The sequence below is a fragment of the Nelumbo nucifera genome, chromosome 4 (assembly GCF_055504915.1).
Source record: "Nelumbo nucifera cultivar China Antique chromosome 4, China Antique-T2T, whole genome shotgun sequence".
NCBI classification, from domain to species: domain Eukaryota; kingdom Viridiplantae; phylum Streptophyta; class Magnoliopsida; order Proteales; family Nelumbonaceae; genus Nelumbo; species Nelumbo nucifera.
In genome coordinates this window covers 1721499-1738015 of record NC_142652.1, presented here as the reverse complement: position 1 = coordinate 1738015, position 16517 = coordinate 1721499, and the positions used below count along the sequence as shown (strand labels likewise).

At 40.2% G+C, this 16517-nt stretch overlaps 1 protein-coding gene across 3 annotated transcripts in view; it reads right to left on the bottom strand.

Moving 5' to 3' along the window:
* Positions 1-16517, bottom strand: part of LOC104591901 (sucrose nonfermenting 4-like protein) — a 34601-nt gene that overhangs the window by 8377 nt on the left and 9707 nt on the right. For all 3 annotated transcript variants that reach the window (XM_010251034.3, XM_010251035.3, XM_010251037.3), the window contains exons 6-9: positions 14700-14789; positions 10089-10226; positions 4715-4856; positions 4452-4625 (exon numbers count right to left, since the gene is read on the bottom strand). In XM_010251034.3, the coding sequence (XP_010249336.1) occupies positions 4452-4625; positions 4715-4856; positions 10089-10226; positions 14700-14789 (544 nt within the window). The remainder of the gene's footprint in view (positions 1-4451; positions 4626-4714; positions 4857-10088; positions 10227-14699; positions 14790-16517) is intronic.

Genomic DNA, 16517 nt, shown 5'->3' with positions numbered 1-16517 from the left:
AGTCCTATCGGGGCAGAATAAAGGGCTAGGACATTTCCTCCCCCATCTCTAAAGACACCCCCAATACCAGAGGGGCCTGGATTACCTATAGAACCGCCATCAAAGTTTAACTTAACATCCAAAGATAACGGGGGCGACCAGTCCTCTTGAATAGCTAAAGAGGGGCAGGAAGTTGCTACCGTGCTCCACCCTCTAATTAAGTCATCTACAGAGAAGTCCTTGAACAGATCCAACGATTTCATCCAATGTATGATCTTGATGGTGATCCCTTCTATGACTTCATGTGCTGATTTTTCTTTCCCTTGAAAGATTCTGTCATTTCTCTCTTCCCATACTGCCCAAATAACTGCTGCCCTTGTTGCTCTCTACATTACCCTTCCTCTTTTCTTTGACTGACGAAAAAAGCTAGATTCAAAAAGATCCACCATGCTTGTAGGAGGAACCCACCTACACCCAAAGAGAGAGGAAAGCCAATCCCAAATAAGAGTAACAAAAGGACAAGATATTATAGATGATTTACCATCTCACCACTCTTCAAGTAAAGGCTACAAACATGAGGAGATAAGAACCAATTCGGTCTTTTTTTCTGAAGCAAGTCCAAAGTGTTGATTTTTTGGAGAACCACTTCCCAACAAAAAGCCCTCACCTTTGGAGGTACAGGAGCACTCCACACTTCTTTTATAGGAAAAGAGTAAACTAAATTGGAAGATTGCACTAAAGCATTGAAGAAAGAAGAGCATGAAAAACAACCAGAGGACTCTTTAGACCAAATTCTATTATCAGGACAAGAATGATCCAAAAACACTGAATTTAGAAGGGAGAAAAGATCATCTGCCAACCCTATTTTTTACTCCCTCAACCCTCTCCTGAACCCTAAATCCCACGCCTCATTAGAAACACGAAAGGTAGAGATGACTTTAAATTTGTTCAAGGACAAGGAGTAGAGGACCGGGTACCTATCCTTAAGAGGCTGGTCCCCAACTCAAACGCCCTCCCAAAAAAGGACCTTATTACCCGAACAAGTGTCATACCTGATGAAAGGAGAAAAGGCAAGCAAGATACCAACAATGTCTTTCCACAGAGAGGAACGAGAAGCCCTTGGGTTGATACCAGCATCCCATCTATTTGCTGCCAATCCATGTATGCTTTTTCTATCACTCTATGCCACAAACTTTCTTGCTCCTTGGGAAACCTCCACAACCACTTACCTAAGAGTGCTATGTTTCTTAGACGGATATTTCCAATCCCTAAACCCCCTTTGTCTTTTGTCCTAGAGACCATTTCCCACTTCACTAGGTGATCCTTTTTTGACTCCCCAGGTTCCCAAAGGAAATCTCTCATTACTTTTTCCAACTGATTTGCCACCTTGACAGGCACTTTAAAGGTAGACAGGAAGTACACTGGCAAATTTGCTAAAGTTGACTTAATTAAAGTGATCCTGCCTCCTAAAGAGATGTAATTCCTCTTCCACCCTACTAGTCTCTTTGTGAATCTTTCCAAGATTGGGTACCAGAAACTTTCTGACTTTGGATTTCCCCCCAAGGGTAAACCCAAGTATTTTATAGGCCAATCACTTCACTCACAACCTAACAACCTAGCCAAGGAAGACACCTCCTCATCTGATCTATTAACCCCAACTACACAACTTTTATTCCAATTCACTCTCAAATTAGAGACCTTTTCAAAACCTTCTATCAACAATTTCAGATTGATCATCTCATCAGGCTCTCCCTCACAAAAGAGAATTATATCATCTGCAAATTGTAAATGAGTAACTACTACTTCTTGCCTCCCTACTCTCCACCCATGAAAAATATTTCTGGAGTCATCTCTAGAGATCATAACACTCAAAACATCCACTATTAAGGTAAAAAGGAAGGGGGAAGAGGGTCCCCTTGTCTTAGACCTCTCTTTGCAGGGAAAAAATCCCTAGCTACCCCCATTCACCAAAATAGAGTAGTGGCATGAAGTCATGCAACCTTTTACCCAACTAGACCACCTTTCTCCAAAACCTCAGTTTCTTAAAACTTCTAATAAAAAATCCCAATCTACCAAGTCATAAGCCACCTTTAATCAAGTTATCACCAAAGAAAACTTGGGAGGGTTTCATTGGAGCATCTGTTATAACTATGATCTCTGCATTTGTGGTGGGTATCATTTGTTCCTTGTTATTAGTAATCTTTTAGGTAGTCCTAAATATGAAGTGATTGGATATGAAACTTGTTGTATGCATACATGCGAAAGTTACATTTTCTTTTATAATCAAATTTTATCTTAAGAGTTTGAGGGTCTTTGGTTATTACCAGCTTCAAAAAAAGTGAGTGAAGTAGAGAGTGAAAAAATTGTGGATTCACGAGAGATGGAGAACAGGTTTGTAGAAGCTGCAAATGGAGGAAAGAGATAAAGATTGAAGCAAAAGTTTTCATTCTTGAAGAGATAAGGATTAGAGGCCAGCAGAATTTGAAGATTAGGGAGGCAAAGAGAGCTAAAATATTGCTGGAAGGTCTTGAAGTAATAGAATGGATGTAGAAGTTTGTTTCAGAAGCAAGTTATAAAGGTAAACAAATGAACTTTACGAAGTTCAACCTTGATGGAAGGAAGAGGTATGAGTTGGAAAGAAATCAACTCAAATCTAATTTGAAATCAATCGGCATGCACAGTACCAGGCAGCCTGTCAATCTGAGATGCTATTTTCTGAAATCACTACTGTGGGGCCCACTGCTGCGAGAGCAAAATTAGGGTTTCAACTGTAGGTCTGAAATAAGTGCTCAGCTGCACTCTCCAAGCAGTCCGCACAAGTGGGACTTGTCGTAGGGCAATATGAAACCCTAAAACTGATCACCTCTGAGAGGGGGGGTTCGGCCCAACAGTCAAACCCTAGAAACAAACTTAAAAACAGTTCGGCCTCTCCTTCTAGATAGGTCCAACCTATCTCGACTGATTGCAGTCTCTGAAACTCAATAAAAAAAAAACTTACTTATGGATTTCGGTTTACTGCCTTCCAGGGTTACCTGAACCCTAACCTTCGCTACTTCTTCCTGATTACCAACTCTCTGCAAGCCGCGGCAAGTCTTCAACTGCTGCAAACCTCTCCTGGTAATCTCCAAGATTCAGCCACCGAATACTTCTTCATAAGCTTCCAGCCCTAGCTAGTCCTCATGTGGTTGGCTGGACTAGACACACATGAGAAGCCCTAGATAGGCTCTGATACCAAGTAGAAGATCAAGACTGTAATCAATCTTGAATCCTAATAGGTTTTAGGTTTCAAGAAAAGTGAGAGAAAGGAGAAGGAATAAAAGAGAAACAGGAGAACACAAGGGGTTGAAAGGAGGGACAGATTCTAACAGATCTGCCGCCACCACTCTCTTATTATTTATAGGTTATGTTCAGTACATAATGGAAATGACACATCTGCCCTTAGTACTTACATGATAAATAAAGTAAATAAAAACTGAATAAATAACAACTGAATTAACAAACTGACTCAAACTAACACTACTATAACTGAAACAAATAACTACACATGCTGTCCTACGAACACAGTGGGGACCACTGCTGTGGGGCCCACATCAGTGTTCTCTACAATGCACAACCACGACTAAGCCTTCACAGCATCAGCCAAAAAGGAGAAAGGAAGCTTCACAACATCGGCCTCCTCCTACTAGGGTTACCTTGACGCTACGACCAAGGAAGAACCCAGAAAAAAAAACAAGTAGTTCTTATTAGACGATTAGGGTTTCTTGTCCTCACTGTTCAGGAAATCAGAAATCTGGGTTGAATGGATATGATTCAGAAGAGAAAACGACTCCTATTGCCCAGATTTGTGCTCTTATACCATGTTTTCTCACAAGAATAGAGAGAGAGAAGAGAGAGGAGAGAAGATAGGAGAAGAGAAGGGGAAGAAAGAAGTGTGAGAGTCAAAAAATTAGGCTGGTGGTGCCCAACTTCTCTTTTATAATAATATGATGTAACAAATAAAGAAAAGAAATTACAAGTAAAGAGAGAGGGGAGGTAGAAAGCCTAGCTAGATTGTTGGGTTGTGAGGTAGGAGACTGGCCTTTACAATATTATGACCAATTACTATGAAAAAGTCAAATAGTTCTTTAGGAGTTTTATCTTTTTATGACAAGTGCTTTTAGGAGCTTTATTCCACTTAGGTATGTTTTGAAAAAGTTAACTTTATTATTGATAAAAAAAACAGTTCACTTTATTTTACTTACGGATACCTTTAGGCAGTTACTTGATAGTAAAACATCATCTAGGATCAGAATTTAAATCTGCCAATAAATAAGGAGAAGTTTGTGTTTTTTAATCTGAAGTGTACAGCTATTCATATCCACATTTATACAGGGTCTTCATTGTATTTTGTCTTTATGATTTTAATGAAATACTTTACCTTACAGTTTAAAAAAAAATACATCTGCATTTGTCTTCTTTGATTAAGTATGTACCTTCTATTAACAAATTAAGGGCAGCACTTAGAGGACTATCCAGTTGTAATGTTGTTAATTGGCACCCATTTGCTCTTCCCGCTTCTGACACCCATGCACCCAAAGGAAGCCTGCCAATAGGTTTTTGCAGAAGAGGAAGAACTCCACGAGAGTATCTCAAATGCCTGCAAATATCTGGAATTTTGAGGGAAAACATAAGCCATAAAAAAGAGCATAAATGATAGTGACAGAATAAGCCAGGATAAGCTGGAAATATGGCGCACATTTTAATATTCCCGATAGGCATGCAAGGTGTAGTAACTGTGATGATGACCCATCTTGTGATGAATGGATGATGGGAATAACTGATATCTTATTCCGAATAATCTTCAAAGCTACATCTTGTAGAGACTCATGTGGACCAGCCTGTAGATATCAGGATACTGGCATAAGTCGTAAAGATCTAAGATTGATATAGAGATTCTTTTATTTCTTTTTCTTCCTTTTTTTGGTGATCAGTAAGATGATAAGAAGATTGTTGATTAGAGATGATCAGGTAAGATCAATAATATCCTCAAATCACTAGTTGCATAGACACCAGAAGATAAGTTAAAAGATTTGTAGTTCAATCTTTTTTTTTTTTTTTTGATAGATAACAACAAAATTTTATTAATGTAAACAGAATAATATATACAAAAATTAGCCTCCCAATGGGAGGTGGATAAACCTACCCCACCCAAAAGCGATTAATTACAACTGAGCCCAAAACAAGTACCCCTATTAACCCCTTGTTTGGCTAGTGTATCAGCCAACCTATTTGTATCTCTTGGTAACCATTGCATTTTAAAAAGTCCTTGTTACCGGGTTTTGGAAATAAGCAGGATAAGTCCTGATTATCTCCCCTTGCATCATATTTCAGCTTCATATTAGTAGAGGGTGAAGTCTCCCCCTGCATTACCCTTTTTAGTCAGGCATATAACATCACATCATATTGATAGAATCAGTTTAGCAGAGGTTAATGTTGAGATGAATAGACAAAAAGACTAGAAGCAATACACTAGAAACCTATGCTAGGCAGTATAGTTGAAAGCACAGAAAGCCATACAAAGGCTAATGAAAGTGAAGCAAATGCCTCTTCGAAAAAGCATAAATACAAGAGGCGTGCACCTCAGTTCATTCAGTTGTTACTGAAGTTAAATATGATTAGTATCTGTTAATGGGGCACTTATTCATAACATTACATAGAATATACTTACCATGCCATCAGGTACATGTTTATAACTGTATATTGCAAACGAATCATCGCTTTTTGGAGCAACTACATATGAAAAGCTGGAGGAAAAACCTGATGCGACCCACTTGAGTACTAGACAAATAGAACTTACAGTGATTATTCTTTTCAAGAATGGTTACAGTCAATACAATTTTACTCCAGATTTTCCCTCTCAACACTTTTGATCCAAGTAAGAAACAAATCTCAGAAATGCCTAGCTTCTACGTTGCTCAGTTATAGCAAAAGAACACCCTGCAAAGCTACCACCAGGGGTTTGCTATCCTCCTATGCTTCCATCTTCCAAAATTTCCTTATTCTTGTTATTAAGGCCTTTGTGCAGGACAAAGCAGCCATTAGCTACTAATCTAAATGAGAATGAAGCTGCAATATGTTCTTATAGTCCATTGAAAACCACTCAGTTTCCTTTTCTATGATGTTCTTTATATTTGGGACTAATAAAATTATCTGAATTATTTCCACCATGAACCTAAATTTTGCTAGATTGTTGAATAAAGCTAATAGGTCATTTAAATATTTTATGCATTTTTGAAGTTCTGTTTTTTATATTTTTCTAAAAGTTGGGTAATTAAGTGAGGTGCAGAGGTCACTTGAGTGACCATGCTCTTCATTTTGTCCTTCGAGCCTCAAAAGACAAAAGACACTACAATCTGAATGCTTTTTCCACTATAACTGAACTGATTGGCAACAAATGGAAACCCCTTATTAGGGTGGAGTTACCCTTGGTTCTTTTTTTTTTGTTTCTGCACTCCACTGGGGCTTGTACTTACCCCATTACTCTTTTACAATTTCTATTGATTATTTCCTCTTCATATAACAAACATATTTCTGTTTCCAATCATAGTTGTCAAGGTGATACCTAGGCGACTAGGCGGTTTTCCATGGTCGCCTCGTCCAAACGCCCTGGATTTTGTATACTAGGCGCCCGCCCAGAGACTTAAGCAGGCGCCTACATACATCTAAGATTTTTTTTTTTAAATTTATTTAGATGTTTTATTCTTTTAAAATAAAACCGGTTACATGCTATCATTTTATTATTAAGACAACAATACAAAGATTTTTTCTTTTATTTATGCATAACATAAGGGTATTTTCGGAGAGGGAGGAGAACCGAAGACTTCTTCTCAGTCGCTAGTCCTAGTCTCATTCCCTTTTTTTTGAAAAAACAGGGGCTCCGCTCCTACACTCCTCTCCGCCCCTGACTGTTATCAGTCGATAGTCTCAGTCCCTTTTTTATTTGAAAAAACAGGGGCCTATACTCCTCCCTGCCCCTAATCCCCTATACTTCTTCTTCTTCCGCCCATATACTCCTCTCCTCCCTTCTTAGTTCCTGCACTTATTCTTTTTTTCAGTTAATAGTTAGTGTACATGCTTGCTAGTTAGCACACAAAACCAATAAAATAGCTTAGAAAAGTATAGATTAAGTAAAACTCAAGAAAATTAACATTTTAAAATTCCAACACCTAGGCGCCTTGGTGCCCTGTGGTCGCCTTGGCGCCTTGAAAACTATGTTTCCAATCAAGAGAAAACAAAATTGGCAATGAAACTAACTAAATTGAGATACTGTAACAAAGATACAAAGGTCAAATGCACTACTAAGGAATGCGTAGTGAACCCGCCTGAACTCAGTCTTAATCCCAACAATTTGGTGTTCAGCTATACAAATCCTATCCAGCCATTGTGCTCTATCAAGAACCATGTTTTCTGTCAGATTTTAAATCTTTAAGGGTCTGTTTGGTTCACAGTTGGAAATGGAATCAGAATCCCTGTTAGGGAAGTGGTTGTGGAGATGGCCTTTGGAGCGGGATAGACTCTGACACGAAGTAGTGAAGAGTATTCATGGATGTTCAGATAGTGGTTGGGATACTGGTGCATCAAAGAGGGCTAACCTAGCCACACCTTGGAAAGCAATTCACAAAGTTCTTCCACAGTTCCTTAGCTGTGTCAGGTATGATGCTTGTTTAGGTAATTCTATTCGGTTTTGGGAGGACATTTGGGTTGGAGATCTCCCTTTGAAAGACCTTTTTCCTTCATTGTACTCTGTTTCCTTGTATAAAAATGAGGTGATCTCAAAATTCCTTCCGTCGAATTTATCCTTACCAACTTTGTCTTGGGATTTTGGTTTCCGTAGAGGATTAAGGGATGAGGAAATTGAGTGTTTGTCTACTCTTCTATGTCTCCTTGATAAGGTTTGGTTGGATCCCTCGAAACCTGATAAAAGGATTTGGGCCTTTCACCCCAAAGGGTCTTTTTCTTGTGGTTCCTTTTTCAAGTTCCTCTGCCAATCTCCCTCTCATCAGGGTTTCCCTTTCAAAGAAGTCTGGTGTAGGCCGGTCCCCCCCAAGGTTATGGCTTTGTGTTGGGAAGTGTGGCATGGTAAAGTAAACACGATGGACAACCTACAAAAGAGAAGACCCGACCTTTGTATTTCACCAAACTGGTGCATTCTTTGCAGATCTCATGGTGAGGATTGTAATCATCTATTTTTATCTTGTAGTGTCACTGCAGAGCTCTAGGCTTGGCTTCTATCTTTGTTTGGGTCTAGTTGGGATATGCCAACAGAAGTAAGCACAATCTTTAACCCTTCTTTCTTCTCTTGGTCCCATAAAAGAGGAAGGAAAATGTGGAGATGCTCACGAGCAGCATTGTTATGGACAGTATGGGAGAAAGGAATGCCAGAATCTTCCAAGAAAAAGGAAGAAGCAGTCAAACCTTAAAGGACTGCATTTTGTCCAGGTCTTTGCATTGGTTAAAGACTCTAGAATTATTTAACCATTTTACTTTTACTGATTGTTGGAAGGATTGGAAGTTGGTAGCAAGCTGTTCCTCCTACAAGGGAAGGGCAGTGACTAGCTGGGTCCCCCCTCCTCTTGGTTCTTTGAAGCTGAACTTTGATGGGAGTAGCCAGGGTAACCCGGGTCCCTCTGGGATGGGAGGTGTACTGAGGAATGAGGCTGGAGAGGTTATCTTAATCTACTCTGGCCCTTTAGGAGTTGGGAACTCTATCCGGGCAGAACTGCTAGCTGCAATACAAGGAATACTTCTTGCAAAAGAAGTGGGCATGGAGCAGCTTCTGATTGAAGGAGACTCTAAAACAGTGGTGGACTGGTTAAATAATCCGGAGGATGTAACTTGGGGCTACAAAAATGAGTTAAAGAAATTCAAATGGCTGACAAGAAATATGTCTATAACAGTACAATGGGTTGGGAGACCAGCTAATGCTTTTGCTGATGTCTTGGCAAAACAAGGGATAAATAGGGAAACATTGTTCTGAGCACAATTGTAACTATTGTTTTAATTTCAACATTCTTGTTTTCTCTGTTGTAGTTTGTGTATTTGCTGTTTGGAGAGGCTGCTCCTCGCGCCTCTAAGGGGATCTTCTTGTATCTATTCATTATTTTAATGGAATTGATGTTATTTATCAAAAAAATGGAATCAGAATCCCTTGGAATGGCCTATTACCATAGTCTGTTTGGTTCAGACAGGAATCAGAATCGGAATTGAAATCAGCTGGAGTGGGATTTCATTCCCAAAGGAGGGGGAGAGAATGGCCATTCCCTCAAATGGGGAAATGCCATGCCACTGGGAATGGGAATGGGATACCAATTCTACCCAACCAAACAGTTGGAATCGGAATGGCCCATTCCAATTCTGATTCCAGAACCCTATTCCCGCGAACCAAACAGGACCTAAATCATTGTTTTTACCACTTCAGATTATGTTGCCTTTTAAGAAACTTCTATTTGAACCAATTACTCCTTGCTGCAGCCATTGGCCATCTGTGCACATGAACAACCACCTCAGCTGTTTTTCCCTTATATTGGGACTACTCGTAAGAACCCTCTAATGCACTCATTCCTGCTTCTGTCCTTTCTAGTCTTGCCAATTGCATCTTAACATACTCATCTCAGATATACTCATTATTTGACAATGTTTTTTCTTTATTGCCCAGCACTCTGAAGGGATATCATGAGGGCCAAAAAGAAAATGGATTCAGGAAGTAGAAAAGGTTTACTGAATCACTCCTTAACCAAAGACATGGACAATGTCAGTTGAACATAGGAATAAAATCCTTGAAACTGAACTTACAAGGTGAAAGGGATTGTGGCAGATAATGATAATGAGGATGATGATGAATTCATTTTTTTTTCTACTCATGAACCTCTAATATAAAAACTTTTTGCAAGAACAGATATAATCCAGTCTATTGATTATTTACCTTAAATATTATATATAGGCACTTCAGACCATGAGTTTATCGACTAGTAGTAATGACATAAATAAATATGATCCAAATAAATAATGGAATGGATGTTGATAATCTACCAAAAGGGCACAGGGAATATCTTATCACAGAGAGTGCTTACTTGGACCAAAGGCCTCCTAATTGGTGATTGCACAGGAACATCAGATGCTCTACGAATTTGAAGCTTCCCTTCTTTCCAAGCCGAAATTGAATGCATTTCAAGTTCTTCATTAGTCAGCATTGTAACATTATTATGAAGCTGCACATGAAATGAACCAGAAGTAATTTCCTTATAAACAAAACATAGAAAGTCAAACAAACAAGACCAATAACAGCATGCAGACAAGCACAAGGGAGGAGCTAAGTGTAAACAGAGAAGCCTGCAATTGGATCATTAGCTTGTTAAAACCTTTTTACCACAATAATCAGTTCAGTTCATCAATAACATTTTCATAATTTTCCTCAGCAAACTATACCATCAAATGGAAGCAAAACTTGCTATAATTATAGTCACCATACAGCAGAGTCATTAGGTAGATCAGACAACTTAAATAAGTTGTGAATTCTTTAGTACTGAGAGTAGTAAGATAAAATCTACCATTGAACTGCCCCAGAAATAGAGATACTAATGAAAATTATGCATTGGTGGTGATCAAACCACTGAAAATTGACTGGCGCAACTCCATCCTTGAAAGCTTCTAAGTCCATCTTCAGTCAGTCCACAAAATTGAATCCTGTTTTACCATTCCGTTTGTTTAATAGCATATCCTTTCTAACACTATTAGTATGACCAATCTCTCCTCTGATAGTGCCCCTCTACATGATCTAATCTTGATTTTCTTTAATATTATTAGATATGGTGTGGTGGGGGCTTAGTTTCATAGGTCAATGGGTCTACTTATATTGGATTTTGATGTAACCGTTTTTGGTCACGTACCATTTTTTGTGATGTATAAATTTTTTGGCTAAGTACCTTGTTGTTTGACTCGGTGGTGACGTGCCTTGGTGATGAGCTACTTGGTGGCGAACTCCCTGGGGGAGAACTACTTGGTGACGAACTGCCTGGTGGTGCTCCCTGGTGGCGAACTGCCTGGGGGCGAACTGCCTGGTGGTGAACTGCCTGGTAGTGCTCCCTGGTGGCGAACTGCCTGATGGCGAACTGCCTGGTGGCGAACTGCCTGATGGCGAATTGCCTGGTAGTGCTCCCTAGTGGCGAACTGCCTGGTGGCGAACTGCCTAGTGGCGAGCTACCTGGTGGCGAACTGCCTGGGGGCGAACTGCCTGGTGGCGAACTGCCTGATGGCGAACTGCCTGGTAGTGCTCCCTGGTGGCGAACTGCCTGATGGCGAACTCGTCACTTGACTTGCTCCTAGGCGGTCTGCAACTCAGAGGATGGTGGAGCTCCCTAGTGCAGCGCAACCCGACTACCCTCCGCGTGAGGTGATTTTCTCCCCTTTTGTAGACGGCGGGAGCTGAGGGACCTGCGAGAACTGAATCAGAGGACCCGGGGGTATTTTCCCAACGGGGACTCTCCGATGCCTAAGTTAGCATTCTGATTACAGAGGGCTTGGAGAGAAATGAGAGAGCTAGAGAGCGGGGGTTACCATCCTTTTTTCTTCTCTCCGATGCCTAAGTTAGCATTCTGATTACAGAGGGCTTGGAGAGAAATGAGAGAGCTAGAGAGCGGGGGTTACCATCCTTTTTTCTTCTCTCCTTTGTCTTTGGGGGTCGGAGTCCTTATATAGTGGTGCCCTCGCGGGTTAGGTGGGTGAAAAGCCTTCAAATGGTAAGACGTCATATCCCGTCAGAACCGGGGTACGGTGATGAACTCCTCGAGGTTGTCAGGCTGGCGCTTGTGCCAGGCGGCCAGGTCGGCGCTGGGCCAGGTTGTCAGGTCGGTGCCTATGTCAGTCGGCGGGTCGGTGTCCGGGCCAGGTTGCTAGGCCGGCGCCTGTGTCCAGGCCAGGTTGTCAGGTCGGCGCCTGTGTTAGTCGGCGGGTCGGTGTCCGGGCCAGGTTGCCAGGCCGGCACCTGTGTCCGGGTCAGGTTGTCAGGTCGGCGCTTGTGTCCAGGTCAGATTGTTAGGTCGGCGCCTGTGTCCGGGTCAGGTTGTCAAGTCGGCGCCTGTGTCCGGGCCAGATTGCCAGGTCGACGCCTGTGTCCGGGCCAGGTTGCCAGGTCGGCGCCTGTGGTAGGCTGATCCGGCCAGGTCGCGCAGGCCAAGCGCAGGTCGCGCGGGCCGCGCCAGGCCGCGTGCAAGTCGCCCGTGGGCCGCGTGCAGGTCACGCCAGGCCAGCCAGACCGGTGCCCGAGGGGGACACCAACTTGGTAAGTTGTTGCCTGGGTGCTTGCCTAGTTGTCACGAGGTGCCACGTGTCGCAATTTCACTGGAGGGCCAAATCTGCCCTCATCAGATTTAATTTCAAAATATGACTAATTTGGAAAGTTTTAATCACATATTTTTTTGATAAATAACTCAATTTTTTTTTGAAACTTTAGGTATTACATTTATAGTATTATATTTATTGATTTTCTATCTATCTATCTATCAAGTAAGCTTTATAGCTTTATTAGAAAACCAAGCAAATTACAAGGAAAAAGAGAGATAAACTCTCTTATCTCTCCCCTAGAAAATCAAACAAAACCAAAACAAACAAAATGTTACAATTGAACCCAGAAAATAGAGGCTTTATTCATCCCTTGCTTTGCTAGCCCATCACTAAAGAAATTGGCACTTCTTTTTATCCAAGACACCTTGACTATATATATATATATATGTATATATATATACCATGTCCCTGAGATTTGATAAAAGAAAGGTACATTAGCGGTTAATACATTGTAATTGGATAATTTATTAGGAATATGATGGAATGAGGAAAGGAAGAAGAATGCACCAAAATGCAGGTGCTGCACCAAACGCTGGTGGTTGATTCTTGTTGTAAGTGAATGCAACGAAAAGACCCGGAAATAACGAATAATGAGACAAGTCATTTATTGACATTTCGTGCTCATTTCAAAATTTCTGCTTTCCCATCATCCGGTAACCACAGGATGATCCACAATCAAGGTGGCAGGATTCGAACCTATGGCCAGCCCGCCCACGATAGGCGAAGGCCCCCATTTCATAGCACTTGGGGAGAGCAAGTTTGATCGAGGATTGGAGAGGAGAGGTGGAAGAAAAGGCTCCGAATGGATTTAGGAGTCTTTGTGTGAGCCGTATGCGGTGAGAGTCGCACGTACAGTAACGAGGGGGGTTCGCATATATACGTGTAGTGTGGTAGTTGGGACTACCCACCCTATTTGTTCCATGATCTATGGGTCTACTGAAGCTACCCACTTCGATCAATTAACCAAGATTTTGACCGGATACGAATTAGGGGCTTTGCCACTTAGACTTTTCTTAGAATTAACATAGGCTCTCCTTCTCTTTTTATATCTTTCTCTTATAATAGGAAATTGTCCCCTTTTTTTTCCCATTATTTCATTTATCATATCCCAAACAAAGATATTCTCTGTGTCTCCAACTTGATTTACAAAATAAGGCTCCATCCCCCAGGTTATAGACTATGTAATGTTGCATTTATTCTACTCTTAATGTTTACTATTTTTCATGTCATAATTGCTACTTCAGCTAAGAAACCAAGCTAATTCCAATAAAAATAAATAAAAACTGAGAAACAATCTAATTAAAATTTGCAGTGTCTTCAGTCTGCCTTTGACCCAGGAGACTCTAATAGGGCTGAACTTTTAGCAGCCCTACAAGGTATTCAAATTGCACATCAACTTGGAGTGGAAAATTTAATAATTGAAGGAGATTCTAAAGTTGTTGTAGGTTGGCTGGCTGATTCGGATTCGGGGGTTTGGTGCTACAGGGATCTCTTAAAGAAAGCCAAGTGGTTAACAAGAAACATGAACATTAGTTTATAATGGGTGGGAAGGTCGGCAAATGGCTTGGCTGATTGCCTTGCTAAACAAGGGGTTAACAGGGAAAATTTGTACTGGGATGCACTGTATTCTATTCTCTTTTCTTTAATCTGTAATTTTCTTTGAAGGAGAGGTTGCACCTCGTGCCTCTCCTTGGGATGCCTGTAATAGATTTCTTATCTTGTTAATAAAATCACCATTCAATTATCAAAAAAGAAAAAAAAAATCTGCCTTTGACCCTGGTAGTTGACTAGGTCCTGAGTTTTTTATGGTTTTGACTGTTTCACCTCACTAACCATCTGGTTGAACAACCAAACTCACCACCATGCATGCTCTCTCATTAGGCACCTGAATACCAATTAATTGTATTAAAAGTGCTCCCTCTTTTCCTTCCTTAAGCAAACTTAAGCCTTATTTCTTTCAACTCTTTAAAAGCATAGCTTTTCATCATCATTATCATCAAAGTCTTATCCCAACCATATGGCATTGGCTACTAAAAACATAGTTTTTAATTAATGAAAAACACTAATTTCAGTTCTTCCTCAATCCTAGGAGAACAAGACCATACCCTTTGCTACCACTATGTCTGTTGTTGCCCATAATTAAAAACCATTTGGAACCCATGCTTCCAGTCCTGCAAGTGGGTCCCATTTTTCAATGGTTTTCCTTAATATTCCTACAGTATTTTTCTTTGAAAAAACTTCCAAGTTAAAAAGAATTTGACAATCAAAACCATGTAATCATAAAAGGCATGAAAAATAATGAAACAATATGATAAACATACAAATGAAGTTGGGACCAATACCTCTGTTAAGATCAAAATGAAGTCAGAAGCGGTCAACATGCCACAGAACTGTCTGTTGCAGTCATCCCAAATAGGTACAACGGAAAGTCCCTGCAAAAATTCCAGATAATACTAGATCTTGAAGAAAGAAGATAAAGCCTCATCAGAAAGCAAATAAAAATTAATAAACTTCATGGATGAATCTTGGTTGATTCTTGGCTGTTGTTGCATTGTACTTGAATCTTTCTTGAGTTTTTGCTACTTTTTTTAATATCTATATTCTTGATGCATATCATATATAAGATGGCTAGCTGAGGCTAGCCACTATACTTGTAACAGTTAAAAAGGTCATTACTCAGTGTTGGTTCCAGTTATCTGGGGTCTTGGGAGGGGTAGACTTGATACAAACCTAACCTCTGGCATTATTTTTCACAAAGTGATAGTGCTCAGACTCAAACCTGTTTTCTCACACTTGTCAGCAAGATTTTACCATTACACAAAACAATGAGTAACGAATACTTTTAACAGTTACTGACCAGGAAAAAATATTATGTATTGTTGATCATATTCTTGGTTAATCTTCATTCTTGAAAATCCCTTTAACATTATCTGCTTACATAGGCCTAATCAATTACTATAAGAAGAAAGAGTGAACCTTTCATCCCAAGCAAATTTCTTACACTCTAAACAACCCTAAAATTGTATAAAACCAAACCTAGGGCACATTTCACATCCTTACAATATCTATTGGATTAGACATGCATCAGTGGAATATCTACCTTAAATCTTAAGATTTTTCCCAATCATAGACATCCTTTAAACCCTCAATCATTTTTTCCCTCCTCGGGAGCACCTCATGGTTAACCTTCCTATCCTAGGATAACCCCAAAATGTCTGTAACCTAATATTTGATTTCTCAAACTTTACATTGCTTTACCATCCAATCTATAGATTTCAGCCCATACCTTCCACTATTATTTAACCTTTGGATACTTCGATTTAGAGCTACCCATAATACAGAGATTTGAGATAAACCATAAGTTAGCCATGAAGGAGAGACTTCTCTCCTAGGCCTAGGAACAGACAGCCTTTGAGAACAGTGCATGAGGGCATATTGTTTCACTATCTTAATCATTTTTTTATAATTATTATAACAGTAGAATTTTATTAATATCACAGTAATGTTCCTAAGCCTAGGAACAGTCTTGTCATTCAGTTTGCACATTATACACTAGTTAGGGGAAATAAACTAGTTGGGTCCTCTTCTTTGTAACAAATCAAAAGTATTAATGCTCCTTTGACTGGAACTTGGGGTTTAGGAGGAACCTTAGGGATTCGAGGTTCCCCAGGTCTATAACCTTTTGAATATTCTGGAGGGGGTGATGTTTTATTTCACTAAAGGGAATGGACATTAGTTAGGGGAAATACACCAATTGGGCCCTCTTCTTTGTAACATATTAAAAGTATTAATGCTCCTCTGACTGGAACATGGGGTTTAGGAGGAACCTTAGGCTCAGTTTGGAAGGAGTACAAATACAAATATGTACAGTGCAAAACCTTGTATTTTGCATTGTTTTGTGTCTATTTGTACTGCACATATTTGTATTTGTACTCTTTCCAAACTAAGTCTTAGGGATTCAGAGGCTCCCCAGGTCTCTAACCTTTTGAAATATTCTGGAGGGGGTGGTGTTTTATTTCATTAAAGGGGACGGTAGGGTGTTGGGTCATAACCCTGTTTTTTTATTTCTTGTGCTTCTTTTTTCAATTCTCTAGTGGCTTCCAACCTCCCTCCTTTATCCTTTCCTGTGAAGGAAGTGTGGTGCATCCCTATCCCTCCTA